This window comes from Macaca fascicularis, chromosome 14 (assembly GCF_037993035.2).
Source record: "Macaca fascicularis isolate 582-1 chromosome 14, T2T-MFA8v1.1".
Lineage (NCBI taxonomy): Eukaryota > Metazoa > Chordata > Mammalia > Primates > Cercopithecidae > Macaca > Macaca fascicularis.
In genome coordinates this window covers 81,369,518-81,394,173 of record NC_088388.1, presented here as the reverse complement: position 1 = coordinate 81,394,173, position 24,656 = coordinate 81,369,518, and the positions used below count along the sequence as shown (strand labels likewise).

At 37.9% G+C, this 24,656-nt stretch overlaps 1 protein-coding gene across 1 annotated transcript; it reads right to left on the bottom strand.

The window, feature by feature from the left end:
* Positions 1-7,300: 7,300 nt before the first annotated feature.
* Positions 7,301-9,323, bottom strand: LOC102128847 (beta-citrylglutamate synthase B). The gene has a single exon (XM_045371237.3). It carries the CDS (start codon positions 9,127-9,129, stop codon positions 7,969-7,971), a length of 1,161 nt encoding a protein of 386 aa, XP_045227172.2. The 5' UTR covers positions 9,130-9,323; the 3' UTR covers positions 7,301-7,968.
* Between the last annotated feature and the right edge of the window lie 15,333 nt (positions 9,324-24,656).

The window sequence follows — 24,656 nt, the reverse complement described above, 5'->3', positions numbered from 1 at the left end:
ACAATGGTCTTGGGTATCTACTACTTACTAGACACTGGGCAAAAGTCTACCTGATTGAGTCATGTGATTGGACTTTGCCATTGGTGAAAGTAATGATGGGAGCAGAGTGGGGAGAGATAAGGCAGCAATGCTTGTGTATAGTGGCTGATTAAGGGAGAGGTGAATTTCTGGATTGATTTGTATATCTCTGTGAACAGAAGCTGAATAAAGAAAGTTTCCATTCCTCTCCCACTGCCTTAATTTAGATCCTTTTCCTCTCTACAAAGATGTATATTTCTGAATTCACACTGATCTCCCTTATATCCATCATGCATACAGCAGCAAACATTATATTTTTGATCACATTATTATCTTGATGAAAACTTTCAATGACTTCCCACTGACTGCCTCAGCTTAGCTTACAAAGCTCCCTGTCATTCGGGCTCTTTCCACCTCTGCAACCACATCTCTGCCACTCTCTGCCTTGTTTATAAAATAATAAACTTTTTATGTCTAGCTCTGTTTGTTCATAAATACTTTGAGTGCAGAGCCTATTATCTCATTTATCTTTTTTCTACTTAGCTACGAGCATAGTGTCTGCAATACAATAGAAGTTCTCTAAATATAAGCACATTGGTTTATTGAGGTCAGGGACCATGTATTATACATTTCTATTTCTAGCTGTTACCACACTTCCTAGTATGTTGTGGTGTTCAAACAATTTTGTTTAAGTCACCTGAACTGAAATTGGGCCTCCACAGCAATAACATTTGTTAAATAATGAACTTTTTATTAATATGGCCCTGTCCTACATTATAGTAGATTTTCTCCAGTTATTCTTAGTGTGTGACAAATTCATTCTGCTAGCTATCAGCTACTATAGGCCTGATTTTTCCCAGATTTCGCTCCAGAAAAGTCAATATTTGCATCCTATTCTGTTTCCTGGCATTATAGTGTCTGTTTGACTGTTTGCAAACTTGATTTTGCAAGTCCAATTCAGTTAAATTAAATTTGATAGCCATATATATTAATTAAAATATAATGTTAGTTTGTACCATATTAATTTGCAAATATTTGAATATCCTTGACTTACAAAAATAGTTACTTTATGTGGTGGGCAAAGATAGTTTGATTTTTCTTAATCTTTCTACCTATTTTCCTGGTGATCTGATGAGGGTAGAATGTCAACTATTAGTATATTGCTAAGCGACATTGCTTGTGATAAAAATGATTGAGCGGCCAGGCACGGTGATGGCTCACACCTGTAATTCCAGCACTTTGGGAGGACGAGGTGGGTGGATCATGAGGTCAAGAGATTGAGAACATCCTGGCCAACATGGTGAAACCCTGTCTCTACTAAAAATACAAAAATCAGCTGGGCATGGTGGTGCGTGCCTGAACTCCCAGCTACTCAGGTGGCTACTCAGGCGGTTGAGGCAGGAGAATTGCTTGAACCCGGTAGACGGAGGTTGCAGTGAGCCGAGATTGCGCCACTGCACTCCAGCCTGGTGACAGAGCAAGACTCCATCTAAAAAAAAAAAAAAAAAAGATTGAGCAACTAAGATAGAAGAAACTATATATGAGTTATAAATACCTTATGCGAAGGCAATACCTTAGACTTTCTTAGGATGTTAAGTCTTGTAATGCCATTTCTTTTGAGGGGAGCCTGGAAGCTAAGCTTGTGGAGTTTTACAAAAGTTATTGATTTCTGTAGAAAGTGAGGCTTCTAAGCTAGGTTGTTAACCACAATGCCTGTGGTAGGCAGCCTCCAAAATGGATCCAAAAAATCCCTGACTCCTGGTATTCGTGCCCTTATGTAATTTTGTTCTCTTAAGTGTAGGCTGGACCTAGTGACACATCTCTAACAACTAGGATATAACAAAAGTTATGGCCAATTCCAAGATAAGGTTACAAATGGCCCTAGGTTCCTTCTTGTTCATCCTCTCTTGTGCTCTTGTTTGACTGCTCTGATGTAAGCCTGTTAGTACATTGTGTGCTACTCTCCTGTGGAGAAGGCCTATGTGGCAAGAAACTGAAGGGAGCATCTGGCCAATAGCAAGAATGGAACTGAGGCCTTCAGTCCAATAACCTGTAAGGAACTGAACTCTGCCAATAACCAGGCAATGAGCTTATAAGTGAATCTTCCCCTAGTGAAGTCTTGAGATTACTGCATCCCTGGCTGATGCCTTGATTACAGCCTTGTGAGATACCTTGAACCAGAAGACTCAGGTAAATTGCACCCAGATTCCTGTCCTATAAAAACTGCAGGATTAAAGAAAAAAAAGGTTTGTTGTTTTAAGCTAGCAATTCTGGAGCCAATTTGTTATGCATCAATAGATAACTAATACCCTATATGATGCAAGTTTCATCTCCTTGCATCTGAGCAGTCATCTGGGAAACATGTATCTCCCAGAGAGCTATGCTGGACCAACACTGATGTGCTGGACCACTGCAAGGATTCCTGATGATGAAGAATGCTTGATGCTACCCTGCTGGCAAGTGGATTCTGTTCTATATTCTACTGATGCCTATGGTAGTGTGAGAGTCAGAATTTTAGTTGTACGTATGAAGATCTCCCTGACAGTTGCAGATTAGAGTTAAGTCTAATATATCCAGATACTGTGTTGGAAACTGGAAATAGAATTATAGGGAGAGTCTATGATCTCCAGGAAAATAGACATGTAAGCAAATAAAATAGAATATTAGATGCTATCATTTATTAAATGATTATACTATTTTAGACTTGGCCCTTGGATCTTTACTCATCACTATAGTTCTTATATTATTTCTATTTAATAGATTATTCCTATTTAATATTATTATTATTCCTATTTAATGGATTAAAAAACTGAACCTGGCTGGGTGTGGTGGCTCATGCCTGTAATCCTAGCCCATTGGGCAACTGAGGCAGATGGATTGCTTAATCCTAGAAGTTTGAGACCAGCCTGGATAATATGTGAAACCCCATCGCTACAAATAATACAAAATTAGCCAAGCCTGGTGGCATGTGCCTGCAGACCCAGCTACTTGGGAGGCTGAGGTGGAAGGATTGCTTGGGCTGGGAGGTCAAGGCTGCAGTGAGCTGAAATCATGCCACTGTACTCCAGCCTGGGTGACAGAGACCCTGTTTCTGAAAAAACAAAACAAAACAAGATAAAACAGAAACAAAAAACTGAACCTAAGAAAAGTTAGTCGATTGAGCCAGTGTGTTAGTCCTTTTTATGATGCTATGAAGGAATACTGGAGACTAGGTAATTTGTAAAGAAGAGAGGTTTATTTGTCTCATAGTTCTGCAGGATGTACAAGTGTGACACAGGCATCTGCTCAACTTCTAGTGAGGCCTCAGGAATTTATAACTCATGGCAGAAGGTGAAAGGTGAGCAGGTGTGTCACATGGTGAGAGAGGGAGCAAGAGATATGCCAGGCTCCTTCAAGCAACCTGCTCTTGAACTAACAGAGAGAGAACCCGCTCATCACCAAAGGTTTAATGCTAAACCATTCTTCTTATTATTATTACTATGCTTTATGTTCTAGGGTACTAAACCATTCTTAAGGGATCCATCCTCATGATCCAACACCTCCCACTAGGTCCTACCTCCAAAACTGGGAGTGACATTTTAACATGAGATTTGGAGGAGACACACATCCAAACCATATCAGCCAGTATTACAAACTTAAGAAGTGACAGATCTGGTATTGAATCCAGAGTGTGTCTGTTTAAATACCTGTCAACCTTAGGCAATGTTTACCACATCTTTCTCCTGAGACTTACCACATCTTTCTCCTGAGAACCCTGCATACTGCCCTTGGATTCCATGATATTGTATTTCCTGGGCTTCTCTTTATCAGAATTCTATTTTTTTAAAACAGATACACACACACAATACATATGTATACAAAATTGTATGCATTATATGTGTGTATATATAAAATATATTTGTAATGTAACCATTTTAAGTATCCAATTAGGTGACCATTCATTATATTCACAATATTATGAAACCATCACAGCTGTCTATTTCCAAAACTTTTTCATCGCTCCAAACAGAAACCTGGTATATATTAAGCAATAATTCCCCCATTCTCCCCTCTCCGTAGCCTCTGTTAATTCCTAATTTACTTTCTGTCACTGTAACTTTGCTTATTCTAAATTTTTTATGTAAGATAAATCATAACATTCACCTTTTTTATGTAAGATAAATCATAACATTCACCCTTTTGTTTTTGACTTATTTTACTTAGAATGTTTGTAAGATTCATCCATGTTGTAGCACGTATCAGAACTTCATTGCTCTTTATGACTGAATAATATTCAGTCGCATGCATATATTAATTTTTGTTTATCCATTTTTAAATTGACATACACTTAAGTTATTCATACCTTTTTGTTGTATCTGGTTGAGTCCCTGTTTTCATTAATTTTGTGTGAATTCCTAGGAGAGGAGTTTCTGGATTATATAGTAATTCTATGTTTAACTTTTTGAGAAACAGCCAAATTATTTTCCATAGTGACTGCACCATTGTACATTCCTGCCAGCAATGTATGAAGGTTCCAGTTTCTCCATATCCTTGCCAATAATTTGCTTTTTTTCCTCAAAAAATTATTATTATATCCATCCCTATGGGTGTGATGTGGTATCTCACTGTAGTTTTGACTTATATATCCCTATTGACTAATAATGTTGAGCATTTTTCATGTGCTTTTCTCTGATGAATTGAATATTTTATCTTGCGGAGTGGTCATCTTTAGTGAGTTTTTTTTTTCTCTTTGGGGCATAGCTAAATCATCTTTCCTTTGTTCATATTTGTGTGCCATATTTTCCTTCATTCTTTAATTTTTGATATTTTTCTATTCTTGCATTTTAGTTGTGGATCTATTTTTTTTAAATCTCTTGACAATCTTTATCTTTTATCTATAGAAAAGTAGCTCATTAATATTTAATAGACTAACATACATATGGGCTTGTATCTACATTTTTTATGCTTTCTCTTTGTTCTACCATCTCTATGATTTTTTTCTCTATGCTATTTGCTTTTATTATAGACTGAATGTGCTCCCCTACAGGTATATGTTGAAGCCTTATCCGCCAATGTGATGGTATTGAGAGGTAGGGCTTTTGGGAAGTAACTGGGCTTAGATGAGGTCATGAGGGTGGATCCTCTGTGGTAGATTAGTGCCCTTGTAAGAAGGCGAAGAGATATCAGGCCTCTCTTTTCTGCCATGTGGAGATATAGCAAGTAGGCAGCCATCTGCAAGACAAAAACAGAATCTGCTGGGCTTCTCAGCCTCTAGTGAGAAATACACGTCTGTTGTTTAAGTCACCCAGTCTATGGTATCTTGGTAGAGCTAAAACAGCTTCCTTTTGGATTGGCTCAATACTTTTATCATCCATGTTTTCATATATATCACTTTCTTCTTGCTGCTGTAAGAAATGGCACAAATTTAGTGGATTACAACAACACAAATTTATTCTCTTACATTTATGAAAGGCAGAGTCTAAAATCAGTTTCACTGGGTTAAAGTCAAGATGTCAACAAGACTAATTCCTCTGGCGGTATGAAAGGGAGAATCTGTTTCCTTGCCCCTTTCAGTTTCTACTGGACACCTGTATTTCTTGCTTTAGGACTCTATTTCATCGTCAAAGCTCATAATTGCAACATCTGCTTTTATCATCACATATCTTTTCCTTTTTTTTTTTGAAATGGAGTCCAGCTCTGTCGCCCAGGCTGGAGTGCAGCGGCGAGATCTCGGCTTACTGCAAGCTCCGCCTCCCTGGGTTCACGCCTTTCTCCTGCGTCAGCCTCCCAAGTAGCTGGGACTACAGGCGCCCGCCACCATGCCTGGATAATTTTTTGTATTTTTAGTAGAGACGGGGTTTCACCGTATTAGCCAGGATGGTCTCAGTCTCCTGACCTCGTGATCCGCCCACCTCGGCCTCCCAAAGTGCTGGGATTACAGGCGTGAGCCACGGGGCCTGGCCTCTTTTCCTCTTCTCTGTAGTCGCCACATCAAATTCCCCAATACTTCCCTCTTATAAGGACACTTGTGATATTTAGGGACTGCCTGCATAATACAGAATAATCTCTCCATTTCAAGATCCTTAATTAATCTGCAAGTTCCCTCTTGTCATATAAAGTAACAATCACAGGTTCCAAAGCTTAGAACATATATATCTTTGGTAGTCACTCTTCAGGACCATACTAGCAAAAAATTTACACAATTTGTTCCAATGGAGAATGCTCCATTGGTCACCCACAATATTACAACATGAATGTCTTCACTTATAATACCTGAAAGTAATCAAAACTGTTACCCTCCTTTTGGAAAACATAGGAAATTAGAATACTTTATCTCTTCTCAACTTTTATATTATATTTGTGAATTTAATTTTTATTTTATTCTATAAAATATTATTATAATTAAATAGTCAGTCTTCTTTCAGATTTGTTTACATATATTTCACCTTTATTTTATTCTTTTTTTCTTGTACTTCAGACCTTTCATCTGGGATTTTTGTCATAGAACTTCCTTTTGTGAGACTCATATGGTGCCAAACATTCTAAATGTACTTGTTCGTTTAGAAGTGTCTTTAATTATCTGTCATTATTGAAAGATACTTTTGTGAGTATAGAATTCCAGGTTGAAAATAGTCTTTCAACATGTTGAAGAGGTAAGTACACTGTCATCTGGCTTTGAATGTGTTTGTTAAAGTCAGCTATCAGTCTAATTGATGATTGTCTAAGGGTAATCTATCTTCCTTCCCCCCAAAGATGCTATTAATATATTTTCTTCATCTTTAGTATTTTAATGTTACTATTATGTGTATATGAATAAATTTCTGTTCATTTTCTTTTATACTTCTTGGACTTCATGAATCTGAGACATTGACTATGTCATCATTCTAACATCTGCTATTCTATATTCTATCTATATTTTCATTATGTAACTTGGAATAGGCACATACATTATACCTTCGCTTCCTTTTTTCTGTCTCTCTTACCCACTCTTTCACATTTTCTGCCACTTCCTTAATCTTTTTGAGGCCTTCTGAATAATTTTTAAAAACGATTTTCAGTTCTATTTTCAATTGTGTCTAATATATTATTAAGACTGCACATTAATTTTTTACTTTGGACTATTCTATATTTTAATTCCAGAAGTTAAATTCAGTTTTTTTCCTGCAGTTATTATCAGGCTTTCTCTTCTTTTATTTTCTTAAACATTTTAAATATATGTTTAAAATACTTCACATTTGATAATTGCAAAATTATAAAAAATTTCTGAAATTTGTGTGAATTTGTTTCTGCTGGGTTTTTAAAATTTTTTTTTATTTTATTTTTTTATTTTTTTTTTGTCATTAAGAAGTCTTTATTGGGTTATAGTCACTTTGACCCTCCCACCAAATTAAGGGGAAGAAAACAAAAAACAAAAATAAGAAATCCCAGTAAAAGAGCCCCTCGAGATTTCATAAACTACAAACTAAAGCTGCTAGTTAATAAGGAAATGGCAGAATTTTCAGAGCTGTATAATACAAAAATTCCTGTAATTTAAGCAGATGTTTTCCTCAATGACAAATCTTCCAACACAATGTGAAGTTATGCTACTCGGATATTTGTAGCAAAACTGTTATTATTATTATTTTTTTTTTGTACAAAAACAAAAGCAAGGGACCATGAAAAAAAAAAGTATTTGTTCCTCATGGCCTATGAGTATACAAACTTTTTAGCAATTTAAAGGGGAATTATGAGAGCCTGACATTTTTCTATACCCCACCTATTCTGCCTCTCTATTTGTAGGATTTGTAAATGAAAGTAACATCTTACAAGCAGAGGTCTCATCTATCTCCCACTCTCTCCAACTAATCCTACTAATTTTCTCTCATCTTCCTGAGCATCCACCATGAACAGCATTGCAAGTTGGTTTCAAAAATAGAAAAGAAAAAAGAAAGAAAGTTTTACAAGGGTTTTGTTGGTTAATTACCAGTGGAGTCAGTCCACCAGTAGTTTGATTTCATTGGCTAGCAGCTGGTTCATGTTGAACAGGCCCCCTGGGAGCTTGGTGAGCAGCTCTCGCTCCGTGCTTTCAGGGTCGCTGTCAACAGAGCTGGAACTTGCACTCATGTTGTCAACAGCAGTGCTGGCTGGGGGACCCAGCTCCGGCTCACTAGTCTCACTGGCAGTGGACACCACGGAGAGCAGGGACATACGCCGGGTGAGCCGGCCAGAGGGTAGAAGGGAGGCGGCATAGTCTGCTATGATACCAGCTACATCTAGATTACAAGCCTTATCAAAGGCGATGAAACCTACATTTGCATTGGCCTCACAGACGCAGAAGGAGCCGTCATCTTTCATCAACAGGTCAATGCCACATACATCCATCCCCAGGATATTAGACACCTGGATAGCTAGCTGCTTCCCTTGTTCACTCAATGAGCACATCATCCCCACACCACCTAATGAGCAGTTGCTTTGCATTCTCCCATCTGTTGAACAACGTAACATGGTGCCAACCACACGGCCTCCCACGACAATGACACGTACATCCCGTCTATGAGACTCTTTAACATACTTCTGGAACAGGTATGGTGCTTCATGGCGAATATGATGGCTTAGATCAGCCAAATGGTGCTTATCTCGAGCCAAGAAAACAGCTTTACCTCTATGACCCCGCGTATTCTTTACTACCATTGGGAACTCCAGTACTTCTGCTTCATCAATCATTTTAGCAAAATTTTCATGGCCACCATAAGAGAAAGTATCTGGCAGAGGAACACCATGGCCAGCTAACTCTTGAAATGTCCAGAACTTATTAACGCAGTTCAGGATGGCTTGAGGTCGGTTCATTAACCGGCATCCCATCTTCTCTAGATGGCGCAAAACAGTGATGTCACTATCACTCTGCACCCAAGGGGTTGGTACTCTGACTACCACCACTTGTGGGTAGGCAGTGATTAGCTCTCCATTGATCCGCAGACCCAGGTTTCCTTGCTCGATTGTCAGCACCACCTCATCCATCACCACAGCCCTAAAGTCCAGTTCCTCCTCACAACATTTGGCCTTCAGCGCTCGTAAAACCTCTTTTTGAGGATAGTCTTCCCTGATGCGACGATCTGTCAAAAACCACAACTTGGCAGCCACAGAACTACACATCTTGATTAGCTTGTGCTTCCTTGCCTGGATTATTTCCTCTTGGATGTAATGTCTACCAGTTGATTATGGAAGATGAACAGCCGGATAAAGAGGTCTGGAAGAGTCCTGAGCACAGGGTCTTCGGTCCCAGAGTTGGAGTGCACCACCCTCCTAGCAGTTGGAAGCAGCCCACGAATCCATAAACCCGGAAGCTCATCAAGACCCACTGTTCATGAGTTTTTATAGAGCTTTCTCTGCTGGTTTTTATTCAGCTTTTGGATGATTCTCCCCTAGTGTGTCTTGTTTCCTTCTGGGCTCATTTTTGATTATGAAATACTTAGTGCCCACATAAAATTATTTGTGGGGATTTTTGAGTTTACATCCTTTGTGTTTGCTACTTCCAGGCACCAAAGGGCACCTCTTGTCAGGGACCACTTTTAATTTGAGGCTTTTAGAACTATAAAATGCTATGAATGTCAGTCACAAATAAGCTGGAGATTTATCTGCAATCCTGAAGACTTTGTGGAATTATTTTCATATCCCATGCCCCTTTCTCATCAGAGCCAAGGCAACTTTCCTTGCATTAGCCTTGGATTGGGACAGGGTTAGATGTGTTTATTTAAGCCATTCTTACCTAAATGAATTGCCGTTAGAGTCACGGACTTTATTACTCCCCAGGTTTTATTGCTCTACCGAAAATCCTGGGAAACTCTCAAAATCTAAGCTCTTCCTAGGTATGGCAAAATCCCTCAGAATTAAAATGGTTTCAGTGTTCTGCTCGCCTCCTTGGATTTCTACCTTTGCTTAGATTTTAGTGTCATGATTCATAAGTCTGTTGTCAACTCTACATTATTTTAGAAGGATTCTTATAATGTTTTAACCTGAATTTTTTATTATTTGTTATCGAAGTTTGATACACGTACTTGACCTATCAAGTTAATAGAAAGAGAAAATGTCTTCTTTGTAGCTTAACTTTCATTTTATCATTTTCTTTATTGATCTTTCTGTGCTTCAGTTGGGCCTTTTCTTCTGATCTAGTTTCAATTTCTGAAATTCTCCATTTAGATATGTTTAATCAGTTGTTTGTTTAGGCTTCCAATGAAATTTTAGCGGGCACATAAGTACCTTGTTGCATGATCCAAAGATATTAAGTATATCGTTTGCTGAGTTTACACACACACACGCACACACACGCACTTATGTAATCATCACTCCAATTAGTGTCTAAACTATTTTCATAATCCAGTATATTCTAAATTCTGGTGTGCTTCTTTTCAGTCAACTATTTCCTCACCAGGCCACACTGCTCATATCTACAACTAAAATTTTGTCTATTCCGCTCTAAATTTGTGCATAAATAGTATCCTATGGAGTATGTTATGGTTTTCAATCAGCATCATATTTTTCATATTTATGCATGGTGCTGTGTTCATCAGTACTTCATTGCTTTAATTTTTTGAGTAGCATTTCATTGTTTGAATATGCCACAATGTGTTAATTCATTCATTTGATAATGGACATCTGGATTATTTCCATATCTTGGCTATTATAATATTTCTTATTTTTTGTGCATATGTGTGTATAAAACATGCAGAATTAAAAAAAATTCTCTAGTGTTATTACCTAAAAGTAGAATTGTTGGGTCTATCTATCTGAAAAACCATTAGTCAACATTTATTTTCCAAATTTGATTTAAAAAACAAAAACAGACACAGTGTGAGGAAAGTCTGAAAATTAACTAAAGGCAAATAAAACTACATCATAATCAAACAGTTTAAAATCAAAGATAAAGAACATACCTTAAAGGGAGCCAGAGAGAAAAGAAATTTTACACAATGGTATAACAATATTAATGGCATCTGATTTCTCCTGAGACAAAAATAGTGCCAGAAGACAGTGGGATGACATAATTATAATGCTGAAAGAAAGCAATTTTTCAGGTAAAAATTTTAGTCCAATGAAAATATATTTGAAAAAATGAAGGTGATACATAGACATTTTCAACTGTACAAGTGTTGAAAGAACTTGTTGACAGGAAACCTGCACTACAATACATGCTAAAGTCTAGTGGGCTTGGTGCAGCCTCTGCCATTATTCCTCCTTCCTTGCCACTCACCGCCACCTGCCTGGTTGCCTCAGCCCTGGGCTTGCCATTGCCTCCATGAGTATTTCTTCCCTTGCTACCTTTTGGCCTTTGTAAACTTTTCATATTTTTAAAATTTACTTATTTTTAATTTTTGTGGATCATAGTAGGTGTAGATATTTATGGAGTATATGATATATTTTGGTACAGGCATGCAATGCTTAATAATAACATCAGGGTAAGTGGGGTATCCTTCGCCTTAAGTGTTTATCCTTTGGTTACAAACAATCCAATTCAATTATATTATTTATTTTTTAAATAAGTACCCCGTTATTTAAAATGTACAATTAAATTACCATTGACTATAGTCACCCTGTTGTGCTATTAAATACTAGTTCTTAGTCATTCTTTCTATTTTTTTGTACCCATTAACCATCCCCACTTCCCCACTCCCCAAACTCCCACTATCCTTCCCAGCCTCTATTAACCATCCTTCTACTCTCTGTCTCCATTTGTTCAATTGTTTTAATTTTTAGCTCTCACAAATTAGTGAGAACATTCAAAGTCTGTCTCTCTGTTCCTGGATTATTTCACTTAATGTAATAATCTCCAGTTCCATCCATGTTGTTGCAAACAACAGAATCTCATTCTTTTTAGGGCTGAATAGCAATACATTGTGTAAATGTACCACATTTTCTTTATTCATTAGTTTGTTGATGGACACTTGGGTTGCTTCAAAATCTTGGCTATTGTGAGCAGTGCTCCAATAAACATGAGAATGAAGATACCTCTTCAATATACTGATGTAGTCATTCATTTTCACACTACTGATTAAGACATACCTGAGACTGGGCAATTCACAAAAGAAAGAGGTTAATTGAACTTACAGTTCCACGTGGCTGGGGAGGCCTCACAATCACGGCAGAAGGTGAAAGACACATCTCACATGGCAGCAGGCAAGAGAAGAGAGCTTGTGCAGGGGAACTCCTGTTTTTAAAACCATCATATCTCATGAGACTTATTCACTGTCATAAGAACAGCATGGGAAAGACCTGCCCCCATGATTCAATTACCTCCTGCTGGTTCCCTCCTAAAATGTGGGAATTCAAGATGAGATTTGGGTGGGGACACAGCCAACTGTATCAACTGATTTCTTTTGTGTATACACCTAGGAGAGGATTGCTGGATTATATAGTAACTCTACTTTTAGTTTTTTTGAGGCACCTCCAAACTGTTCTCCATAGTGCTTCTACTAATTTACTTTCCCACCAACAATGTGGGAGGGTTCTCTTTTCTCTGCATCCTTACCAGCATTTGCTCTTGCCTGTTTTTTGGATAAAAGCCATTTTTACTGGGGCGAGATTTTTTTTGCAGTGTTGTGTATTTCTCTCTTGGTTAATGTTATTGAGCATCTTTTCATGTACCTATTTGCCATTTTTATGTCTTCTTTTGATAACTGTCTATTCAGATATTTTGCTCGTTTTAAAATTCGATTATTATATATATTTCCTATAGAGTTGTTTGAGCTCCTTATATATTCTAGTTATTAATCCCCAGTCAGATTTGTGGTTCACAAGTATTTTCTCCCATTCTGTGGGTTGTCTCTTCACTGCATTGATTTTTTATTGGCTTTGCAGAATCTCTTGAACTTGACACAATCCCACTTGTCCATTTAGTTGAAGTTTTTCTACTTTTTTGATGTAGGCACTTACGGCTATAAACTTTCCTCTTAATATTGCTTTTGCTGTATTGAGTAGATTTTGGTATGTGTGTTTCCATTGTCACTTGTTTCAAGAAATGTTTCAATTTTCTTAATTTCTTCATTAACCCACTGGTCATTTGGGAACATATTGTTTAATTTCTGTGTGTTTGTATAGTTTCCAAAATTCCTCTTGTTATTGATTTCCAGTTTTATTCCATTGTGGTCAGAAAAGATGGTTGATATTATTTCAGTTTTTTTGAATGTTTCGAGATTTGTTTTGTGACCCAACATATGATCTATCCTTGAGAATGGACCATGTGATTAGGAGAAGAATGTGTATTCTGCAGCTGTTGGATGAAATGTTCTGTAAATATCTATTAGGTCCATTTGTTCTATGGTGCAGAGTAAGTCCAATATCTCTTTATTGATTTTTCTTATGGATAATCTGTCCAAGGCAGAAAGAAGGTTGTTGAACTCTCTAGCTATTATTGCTTTGGAGTTTAATCTCCTTCTTTAGCTCTAATAATACTTGTTTTAACTAGCTGAGTGCTTCAGTGTTGGGGGCATTTATACCTGTAGTAGTTATATCCTCTTGCTGGATTCATTCCTTTACCATTGTATAATGACCTTCTTTGTCTCTTACTACAGTTTTTGACTTGAAATCCGTTTTGTCTGCTATAGGTATAGCTACTCGTCTTCTTTGTGGTTTCCATTGGCATAGGATATCTTTTTCTGTCCCTTTATTTTCAGTCCATGTGTATCTCTAATAAGTGTGTTTTTTCTATGCAATAAGTAATACATTTTAAAAAAAATACATTCAGCCACTCTATGTCTTTTGATAGAAGAATTTAGGCAATTTATATTCAATGTTATTATTGATAAGTAAGGACTTACTTTTGTCATTTTGTTATTTGTTTTCAGGTTGTTTTGTGGCCTTCTCTTTCTGCTTTCTTTTTTTTAATTAAAGAGTTTAAGGCCGAGTAAGGTGGCTCATGCCTGTAATCCCAGCACTTTGGGAGGCCGAGGCGGGCAGATCATGAGGTCAGGAGATCGAGACCATGCTGGCTAACACAGTGAAACTCCATCTTTACTAGAAATACAAAATATTGGTTGGGTGTGGCGGCAGGTGCCTGGAGTCCCAGCTGCTTGGGAAGCTGAGGCAGGAGAATGGCATGAACCCAGGAGGTGGAGCTTGCAGTGAACCGAGGTTGTGCCATTGCACTCCAGCCTGGGCGACAGAGCGAGATTTCGTCTTAAAAAAAAAAAAAAAAGAGAGAGAGAGAGAGTTTAATCCATTTACATTCAATGTTATTATTAATAAGTAAGGACTTACTCCTGCCATTTTGTTATTGGTTTTGTGGTTGCTTTGATCTTCTCTTTCTTCTTTCTTTACTTTCTGTCTTCCTGTTATTGAAGTTGATTTTGTCTGGTGGTATGTTTTAATTTTTTGCTTTTTACTTTTCATGTATCTCTCGCATGTTTTTAGATTTGAGATTACCATGAGGCTTGCAGAGACATCTTACAACCCATTATCTCAAACTTTGACAGTATAACACTGATTGCATAAACAAACAAGCAAAAATAAAACCAATAAACACTTTACTCTTTAACTTCATCTCCACGCTTTTTTTTTTTTTTTTTTTTGAGACAGAGTCTCCCTCCATTGCCCAGGTTGGAGTGCAGTGGTGCAATCTTGGCTCACTGCAAGCTCCGCCTCCCGGGTTCAAGCAGTTCTCCTGCCTCAGCCTCCTGAGTAGCTGGGACTACAGGCACCTGCCACCAGGCCTGGCTAATTTTTTGTATTTTTAGTAGAGACGGGGTTTCACCGTGTTAGCCAGGATGGTCTCGATATCCTGACCTCATGATTCGCCTACCTTGGACTCCCAAAGTGCTGGGATTACAGGCGTGGGCCACCGTGCCTGGCCCATCTCCACACTTTTTAACTTTTTGTTTTCCCTATTTGTATCTTACAGTACTGTCTATGTCTTGAAAAGTTGTCATAGTTATTATTTTTGATTGGTTCATCTTCTCCTCTTTCTACGTAAGATATGAGTAGTTTACACACCACAGTTACAGTCTTATAATTTCTGTGTACTTACTCTTACCAGTGAATTTGTACCTTCAGGTGATTACTTATTGCTCATTAACATCCTTTACTTTTTGACTGAAGTACTGCCTTTTGCATTTCTTGTAGGGCATGTCTGGTGCTGATGAAATTCCACAGCTTTTGTTTGTGTGGAAAGTGTTTATTTCTCCTTCACATTTGAAGGATATTTTTGCAGTATATACTATTCTAGGGTAAAGGTTTTTTTCTCTTCAATGCTTTAAACATGTCATGTCACTCTCTCCTGGTCTGTAAGGTTTCCACTGAAAATCCTGCTAGAAGTATTGGAGATCCGTTGTATGTTACTTGTTTCTTTTCTTTTGCTGCTTTTAGGTATCCTTTCTTTATTCTTCATCTTTGAGAGTTTATTAATTGCCTTTAGGTAGTCTTCTTTGGGTTAAATCTGCTTGGTGTTCTATAACCTTCCTGTGTTAGGATATTGATACTTTTCTCTAGGTTTGGGAAGTTCTCTGTTATTATCCTTTTGAATAAACTTTCTACTCCTATTTCTTATTCTACCTGCTCTTTAAGGCCAATAACTGTTAGATTTGCCCTTTTGAGTCTGCTTTCTAGATTTAATGGGTGTGTTTCATTGTTTTTTTTATTCCTTTTTCTTTTGTTTCCTTTGTGTATTTTCAAATACTGTCTTCAAGTTCACTAATTCTTTCTTCAGCTTGGTCAAGTCTGCTGTTAAGGGTCTCTGATGTATTCTTCAGTATATCAATTGCATTTTTTCAGCTCCAGAATTTCTAATTGATTCTTTTACATTATTTCAATCTGTTCGTTAAATTTGTCTAATAGAATTCTGAATTTCTTCTTTGTATCCTGATGAGCCCTTGGGCTTTTGGACCACCACAGCTAGGAATGTTCTGAGTCTCACTTGAAGCCAGTAAGTCTCAGAGGTAGGTATTTATTATAGTCTTCAGAGTCTAGGCTTATTCGTACCTGTCTTTTTTGGGAAGACTTTCCAGGTATTTGAAGGGACTTAGGTGTTGTGATCTAAGCTGTATCTGTGTTAGGGAGCACCCCCAGCCCAATAATGCCATGGCTCCTTGGTGATCTGGGATAAGATCTGGAATAATTCTCCTGATCACAAAGCAGAGACTCTTGTTCTTGTTCCTTACTATCTCCCAAACAAATGGAGTTTCTCTCTATGTGCTGAGCCATCTGGAGCTGGGAGTAGGGTGACAGAAGCCCCTCTGTGGCCTCCACCACTGAGACTGTGCTGAGTCAGACCAGAGGCCAGCACAGCACTTAGTCTTGCCCAAGGCCTACTGAAACCACTACCTGACTACTGCCTATTTTTGCTCAAGGCCCTAGGGCCCTACAACCAGCAGGTGGCAAAGCCAGTCAGGGTTTTGTCTTTCCCTTCAGAGTCACAAGTTCCCCTAGGCCTCAGGTGGGTCAAAGATGCCATCTGGGAGTCAGAGACTAGAGTCAAAAACCTTAGAAATCTACCTGGTGCTCTATATTACTGTGGCTAAGCTGGCACTCAAATGACAAGAAAAAGTCTTTCCTTTTGTTCCCTCATCTTTCCTTTTGTTCCCTCTTCTTTCCACAGGCTGAGGGACCTCTCCCAATAGCCACCACCAAGGCAGGTTCATGGGGAGTACTGCCAGGGTTCTGCCAATATTCACTTAAGGCCAAAGGGCTCTTCAGTCAGCTTATGGTGAATGATACCGCTCCTGGGACTCACCCTTTAGGGCAAAGAGCTCCTTTCTGGCCAAGGGCAGGTCCAGAAATGCTGTCTAAGAGGGAAGGCCTAGAATTAGGGACCCCAAAAGCCTGCTTGGCACTCTACCCTATTGTGGCCGAGTTGGTACCTAAGGTACAAGACAAAATCTTTACTTTTCCCTCTGCTTTTCTCAAGCAGAGGAGTCTTTCAGCATAACCACCATAGCTAGGAATGTGCCGAGTCTCACCTGAAGCCAGTAAGTCTCACCCACGGCCCACGGCATATGGGTATTGCTGCTGGTTATTCAGGGCCCTAGGGCTCTTTAGTCAGCAGGAGATGAATCCTACCAAAACTGGGTCCTTCCCTTCAAGGCTGCAGGTTCTCTTCTGGTCCACGGTGTGTCTACAAACATTGTCCAGGAACTAGGTCCTAAAATGAGGGCCTCATGACATTGCCTGGTGCCCTAGCCTTCTGTGGCTGAGCTGGCATCCAAGATGCAAGACAAAGTCCTCTTTACTCTTCCCTCTCCTCTTCTTATGAAGAAGAAAGAGGTCACTTTTGTTTCTGCAAACTGCACTGCCTGAGATTGGGGAAATGGTGGCACAAGGTGACTCACTAGGTCATGTGTCCCCCACATCCACTGACTCTGAGCCCAGCACTAGGATTTGCCTAGGAATTGGCAGTCGTGGGCTAGACTTCCTTTGAAGTTTATTTAGGACCCCAAAGCACTTTAGCCCATGTGGGGTGGTGAGGCTTGTTGAAAGTCATGTTCTGACTGCTGGGATAGGTATTTCTCTCTGGCTATAGCTGGTCTAAATTATCCCTCTATGAGTGCATATTGACTGAGTTCACCTGGGTTTTTCTGTCCTCTATGAGAAGGCAGCACTGAGTTCAATGAAAAGTCCCTCAATTGCTGTGCTCTCCCTCCTTCAAGTGCACAGATTCTCCCCACCATGGAGCTGCTGCCAGGGAATGGGGTAGGAGTGATGTTGGTGATTCAAGACTGTCTTTCCTACCCTCTTCAATGCCTCTTTCAGTGATACGAAGTTAAACTGTGATTTCCCACTGATTTTTGGTTCTTATGAAGGTGCATTTTTGTGTAGATTTAAAATTTGATGTTCCTGCAGAAGGGACAATTGGTGAGGCTCTTATTTGGCCATCTTGCTCTGCCCCTTTCTCTTCTTGGCCTTTTGGTACCATCTTTGCTGCCACTTTTTCTCCTGTCTTGAAATAGATTAGTTTTACTTTTTGGGTTCTTAATTACCCATTATATATTTTCCTTTACACATTAAATACATATTTTTTATACAGTTATACTTTATATCTGAGAACTTCGGTCATCTAAAGAAATCCATTTTTTTTGTTATTTCTGCTGTATCATATGATGGCTTGTTTCCTTTTGTTTTTGTTAATATTTTATTGGTTCAACTTAATCTGTGTGCAACCGGAGGGTATAAATTGATGATGCTTTCCTTTGGAGGCTTTTATTGTTTCTGTTGAGAGCTGGTGGACACTTTTGATTTAGTGCTGCATTTGTTCTCTTTGAGGTGCTGAGCTTAAAGTGGGGGACTCCCCAGGTTTATCTTTTCCAATTTCATGTTGGCTCAAAACAGCCTTGCGCTGATGTAGGCATTTACTCTAGGGTAACCTGACTTCCATATTCTCTTACAGCTTACCACTCTCAACTTTTATTTTAGCTCTTTGTTTTTGTTGCTGTTCTTCTTTCTTCCTTCCTTCTTTCTTTTCTTTCCCCCCTTTCTTTTCCTTACTTCCTTTTTTTGCAATTTATTATAAAACTTGTTGAAATACATCTTAGAACTAGTTATATTGTCATGGTAGGGTCCTTCTACACTGCCATACTGCAGAAAGTGGAAGTCAAGAGTCTAATCTCTAGGCTAGAAAAGTCACTCCACCTCAGGTACTCTTCGGTTAGTTTTCCCTGTGTGAAATGGAGACAGTAATAAGTCCACCTGAAGATGATGTTTAGGCTTGCTGAGGCAGTGTTTGTGAACTCACTTTGCAATCCTTAGTTACCTATCAGTTAGCACATAGAAAATGCTCGATTATTCCTTGTCAAATGAACTAGTAAATGAACATAAAGGCTTTACCTCCTGTGGACCTAGAAAGACAAATCAGAGCTTGTTTAACAGCTTTTTTCACTAAACCTGGAGAAAGTCTTGGCAGTGCTGCTCCCTTCCTTGTGAAGCCATGCTGGGAGTAAACTAGAAATAAAAGGAAAATGTGAAGAGAATGTTGCCTGTATATATGAGCCTCTGCTGGGGATACTTGAGAAGGGTAGTTGCATGAGGATGTGAGAAATGTGTTGATAAGATAAAACACAAGCAAGATGGTTAGTGAACTTGAGAACAGCTGCAGAAGAAATGAATATAAAACAATAACAATCAGAAAATTACCAGAAGAAGAAAATACTAATATGGTCATGCATTTTTTTCATTTCAAGCTCTATTGTCTTAGAAGCATCTAATATGTAATATGCACACTCTACTTGCCTGCCTTTTTCTTCATAAATGTCACCAACTGTGGTATTCTTAGATGTTGTTTGTATAACTTAATTTCATTAATTTATTTTAAAAACACCAACATTGCCAGGCTCTTGTACACACATTATCTTAATTAATGCTTAAATCAATACAATGAGATGAGCATTTTTAAAATCCCAATTTCTCCAGTTAATAACACTGAAATGACTTTTATATAATTATTTCCTTTGATTTGCAAGACAAGACACAGAGTCTTTCCAGTAATGGCATAAAACAGGTTTCTCTTTATGGATGCCTGTATTCTGTGACAAAATTTTGTCTTGCATGTATCAAAAGCAATTGAGCAGTTCTTTAGCATTTGGAGTTGAATTATTAGAGTGTTTGCATTTATCATCCTATATAGTCTTTCTCTTTGTTTGACAGATGTTTTTGAGAATATCTTTTTTACTAAATTATTTATTATTTATTTATTTATTATTATTTATTCCTTTCTACAATAATAAATCACTGCTAATAGAAGAGACTTTAATGTTAATGGGGGAAATACGAGAAATAAAAAATTTTGTTAATATATAGAGTTCATGCCATGAAACCCATAGGCTGCAAACCTCTCAATTTGAAAAAGTAACCAGGGAGAGAAAAAAATAATCATTTATGTGATTCAGTGTCCATAGGGTACAAACACATTGTTTGCAAGTAGCTCACATATTGCTGAAATTTCTCGTTTGTCCTCATGGAAAGAATATTGTATAATATGGTGAACAACTAACTGGAAAGCATCCCTCCAGAAAATGCAGTTTGGGTTGATGAGGTTACTTTTTACTGTGTTCTTTGGGAGCTTTATGACAAAGCATAAAGATATAGTACAATTCAGGGAAAGCGATTCTATAAAGGCAAATATGATACAGTCTGGGTATATAGCTCTTACACTGAATTTAGAAATATATGTATATAGATATGTATACATGTAATTTAGAAATATAGATTTCTAGTATTTCTGATTTCTAATATTTAGAAATTTCTAAATATATGTATACATGTGTGGGTGTATATATATAATATGTATATTTTTAAAATGAACTTTATTGAAATATAATTTACATAAAATAAAACTAGCCATTAAATGTATACTGTTTGATGAGTTTTGGTAACTTTATATACTCATATACATATATATTCACCACCATAAGAGTTTCTGTCACCAAGAAAATTCTTGTACCTCAACCCAGTGAAACTCCCTCACATTTACAAACAACTGCTGATTTTCTGTCTGTCAGTAATGATTTACATTTTTCTTTTTGAGAGTTTCATGTAAATGGTATGGTAATATGTCCTATTTTGTGACTGACTTCTTTTGCTCTGCATAGTGTTTTTTTCTGTGTGTGTGTGTGTGTGTGTGTGTGTGTGTGTGTGTTTTGAGATAGATCAAGATTGTTGCAGGCATCTCTAGTTATTTACTTTTTTTCTGAGCAGTATTCTATTATATAACTGGGCCATATTTTAAAGGCCAATAGAAGTTTCTTTATCTACAATGCCAGTGATCAGTATTGGCTGAACATTTTTCTAGAGTTTAAATATATTAATTAGTCCTTTGATATGGTTTGGCTCTGGCTCCCACCCAAATCTCATCTTAAATTGTAATCCTCATGTGTCAGGGGAGGGATCTTGTGGGATGTTATTGGATCATGGGATCCCCCATGAGTCTCTCATGTTGTTCTTGTGACAGTGAGTGAGTTCTCATGAAATCTGATGGTTTAAAAGTGTGTGGCAGTCCTCACAACCTCTCTTTCCTGCTGCCTTGTAAAGATGGTGCTTGCTTCTCCTTCACCTTTTGCCGTGATTGTAAGTTTCCTGAGGTTCCCCCAAGCCATGTGGATCTGTGAGTCAATTAAACCTCTTTTCTTTATAAATTACCCACTGTCAGGCAGTTCTTTATAGCAGTGTGAAAATGGATTAATACATTCTCGTTCCCCCAAAGTTTTCTTTATGCAATATATTTGTATGCTAAATTAACAAGACATCAAAATGGGACCTTTTCTATAGGCACGCAATGTGAAATAATCACATCATGGAGAATGGGATATCCATCCCCTTTATGTTATGAACATTCCAATTATACCCTTTTAGTTACTTAAAATGTACAATTAAGTTATTATTGACTATAGTTACCCAGTTGCTATCAAAAAGTAGGTCTTCATTCTTTCTTTTTTTTGTATCAAAACATTTCATGTGTCCCATAAGTATATACAACTACTATATATACCCACAGAAATTAAAAATAAAAACATAAAAAAATGAGACATTTTCTGTCATTATTTGCTAACACCTCAAGAAAGTAAGTGAAATAGGTGGCAAATACTCCCACATTCCAAAGTGAGGTACAAATCTACCTGAATAGAGCTTACCTAGCAGGCAATCAAGAACTAGTTTTTCAATTTTTAGTTCACCTCTAGTCTCAGTTTTCCAAAGGCATTATAGTGGCCAAAGGGTTGTTGGCAATTAGAGCTGCATTTTTAAAAGAACATTGTTAACATGATACGTGGACACAGATGGGACACTCATAGGGCAGCAGTGTTAGCAATCTGCTTTTCTCTTCATGCCAAGTGAGAGGGGCTTCAAGGAGGCCACTTGGAGAAGTTGATTCCATGTCCCTGGAGTCTGTCAAGATGCAGAGCCTATTACTGGATCTATGCCTGAGAGGTCTGAAAGTGGACACCTGTCTCTGGAGTTGCCTAGCTGACAGCAGAAAGAAAGATGGTAGCTGCATTTTAGAAGTACTTGTGCTGTGCTTCTACTAATGACAAGTCAGGGTGTATTTTGAGGAACAAACATGTGTCTTTGTAAGGGGAATAGAGAGAGAATAAGAGCTGGCAAACAAAAGCATGAGCACCTGAGGCCATATTAAAGGGACATAGTTCAACGGAACAGGAAGGAATATATATGGAATTTCCACATGCAACCAGGGATTGAAAGAGAAGTGTATTATCCATGTTCAGCCACTGTAGGAGGAGACTGAAGCCATCCATTGAATGGGGCTTCTCTATGAGCCTACTAAAGCATCCTATGAGAGAAAGAGCCAGGTGAAATATCTCTTAAACCCGGAGAGCCCAGGCATGAGCATATGACATGCCATTGCCACATTTCTATCTTTTAGAACTTTTCTGCCTCCAAATCTCTTCTCCCTCCTCTGTTCTTAACCCTGATGAAACCAGCAGCAATATATTAAATATAGAAAGAGAATAAAATTACAGAAGTTGGAAATAAATCAAACACAAACATTTTAAATCTTAAAAAGTCTAGATTTTTCTTTTATTCTTATACTTAGTTGGACATATAGCTACTAAGTGATTGTTGTTTTGTGATTTAGAAACAAAAGAGCAGTTTTGAAATAGGCCTATAGGGCATGTCTGAATGGACAGTGGGGAAGGAAAAAATAGTATTTTTTTCTGATTGCAGTTCCTAAGCCCAACTTGTTTAAAATTAATATAACTTGTGTACACTTGCCTGATTGCAATTTATTTTCCAAAATAGATTTTACTGCTCAAGACATAGAATGGCTAACAACAACCACAATTTGTATGTTATCAGTGTGCAATCATCTCAGTGATCTGTTATGAAACATACCACCATATCCATGTAATAGATACTGGACCACTCACCGTCACCAGTGAGTTATTCATGGCCTGGTGGACGTAACCACCTTCAGGTGCTATCCATTATAGCAAGTAATGACTTAATTTTTTAAATGACTTAATTTATCAGATGGATAATTGTGAAAATAAGAATTTTTTTAGAAGAATTTGTGGTTTGAATGCTTTTTTATCTATTGTATCTATAGTCAGATACAGAGTGTTTAAAATGGCAGCAGGTAGTTCTAGGCAAGCAACTGGGATTCTTACTTTGAGGTCAGGGAAAAATTGTGGTTTAAGCTGATTCATTTGACTCACAGCAAAACCTCAAGGAGGTTTTGATTTCATCACATGGAAGGAATAAGGTGGCAAGAGCTAGGTGGACTATCAGCTTGCTAATCAAGTTGAGGAACTTGAGTACTTGATCAGAGGAGGAGGCAGAAGAAAACTGAATTCAGGTGAATATGCAGATAATTTCTGTCCACCGACATGCTCTGAATACCAGGAGTGAGATCACAAAATGATTTGGATAAATGATTTGCCATATGTGAGGAATTAAGAATTCATATTTACTACTCCACCAATATTGATTTGTCAACAACAACTTCCAGGTAGAAAAATCCAGTGGCCTCTCCTTGGTCATCATTTTACTCGTCTTATTGGCAAATTATAATACATTTGAGACTTCCTTATGTCTAGAAACATTTTGTTAGCTATGTTTCTTAGATACACACTTTCTGGGTCCTCCACCTACCTCCTGCTAATCAGTCTCCTTTACTCTAGAACATTCCTATATTGGAGTGGCTTAGGTCTCAGCCTACATGCTTATTTTATTCTCTATCTGAACGCATTATCTAGGCAATTTCAACTGTCTCACATTTTAAATACCACATATTTTCTGTCAAACACCCTAATGTATCTCTATTCCTGGCCTTTCCTTGAATTCCAGTATCAAATCCAACTGCCTACTCAATATGACCTCCCCCTGATTTTTATCTTCAAACTTGCTATTCCCCTATTCTTCCTTTCTCAGTAAATGGCAACACCAATCTTCTTAGTGTTTAGAAAAGAAAAAAATGTTAGAGTCATTTGATGTCCTCTCTTCCTCTGACATTCTTTATCTGTTATGAGCTGAACTGTGGTCCCCTTCAAATTTATATGTTGTAGTTCTAACCTCCAGTACCTCAGAATGCGACTATACTTGGAGACAGGGCCTTTAGAGAGGTAATATTAAGGTAAAATGAGGTCCTGTGGGTGGGTTCTAATACAACTTGACTGGTGTCCTTACAAGAGGAGATTAGGACACAAACATTTTGTGCACAGAGGCATGACCATGTAAACACACAATGAGAGGTCAGCCATTTATAAGCCAGAGAGGCCTTAGAAGAAATTAAACCTGCTGACACCTTGCTCTGGAGCTTCAGCCTCTATAACTGTGAGAAAATACATTTCAGTTGTTTAAAGACACATGGTCTGTGGCATTTTGTTTTGGTAGTCCTACAAAATTAATACAACATTCAACCTATCAGCATATTCTTTCGTATATCTCAAATATGACCATTTCCCATCACTTCCTACATTCCTATAATCAAGTCACCACACCTTTTATTTGGCTCTAAATCTTCTCAACTGAAATTCCTACCCCTATTTTTCATATTTTTGTTTTGTTTTGTTTTTTATTTTTGAGATGGAGTCTCGCTCTGTCGCCCAGGCTGGAGTGCAGTGGCCAGATCTCAGCTCACATCATTTGTATTCAGCAGCCAGAGCGGTTGTCCTATGCCGAATATCTTTCTATAGCTTCCAGTATAAAATTAAAAAAATAATAATACCCTGGACAATAAGGATCCTGTCCCT

What these genes read in the sequence shown, in the direction of transcription:
- LOC102128847 (XM_045371237.3), bottom strand. Translation starts at nt 9,129, where the DNA reads ATGTGTAGTTCTGTGGCTGCCAAGTTGTGGTTTTTGACAGATCGTCGC.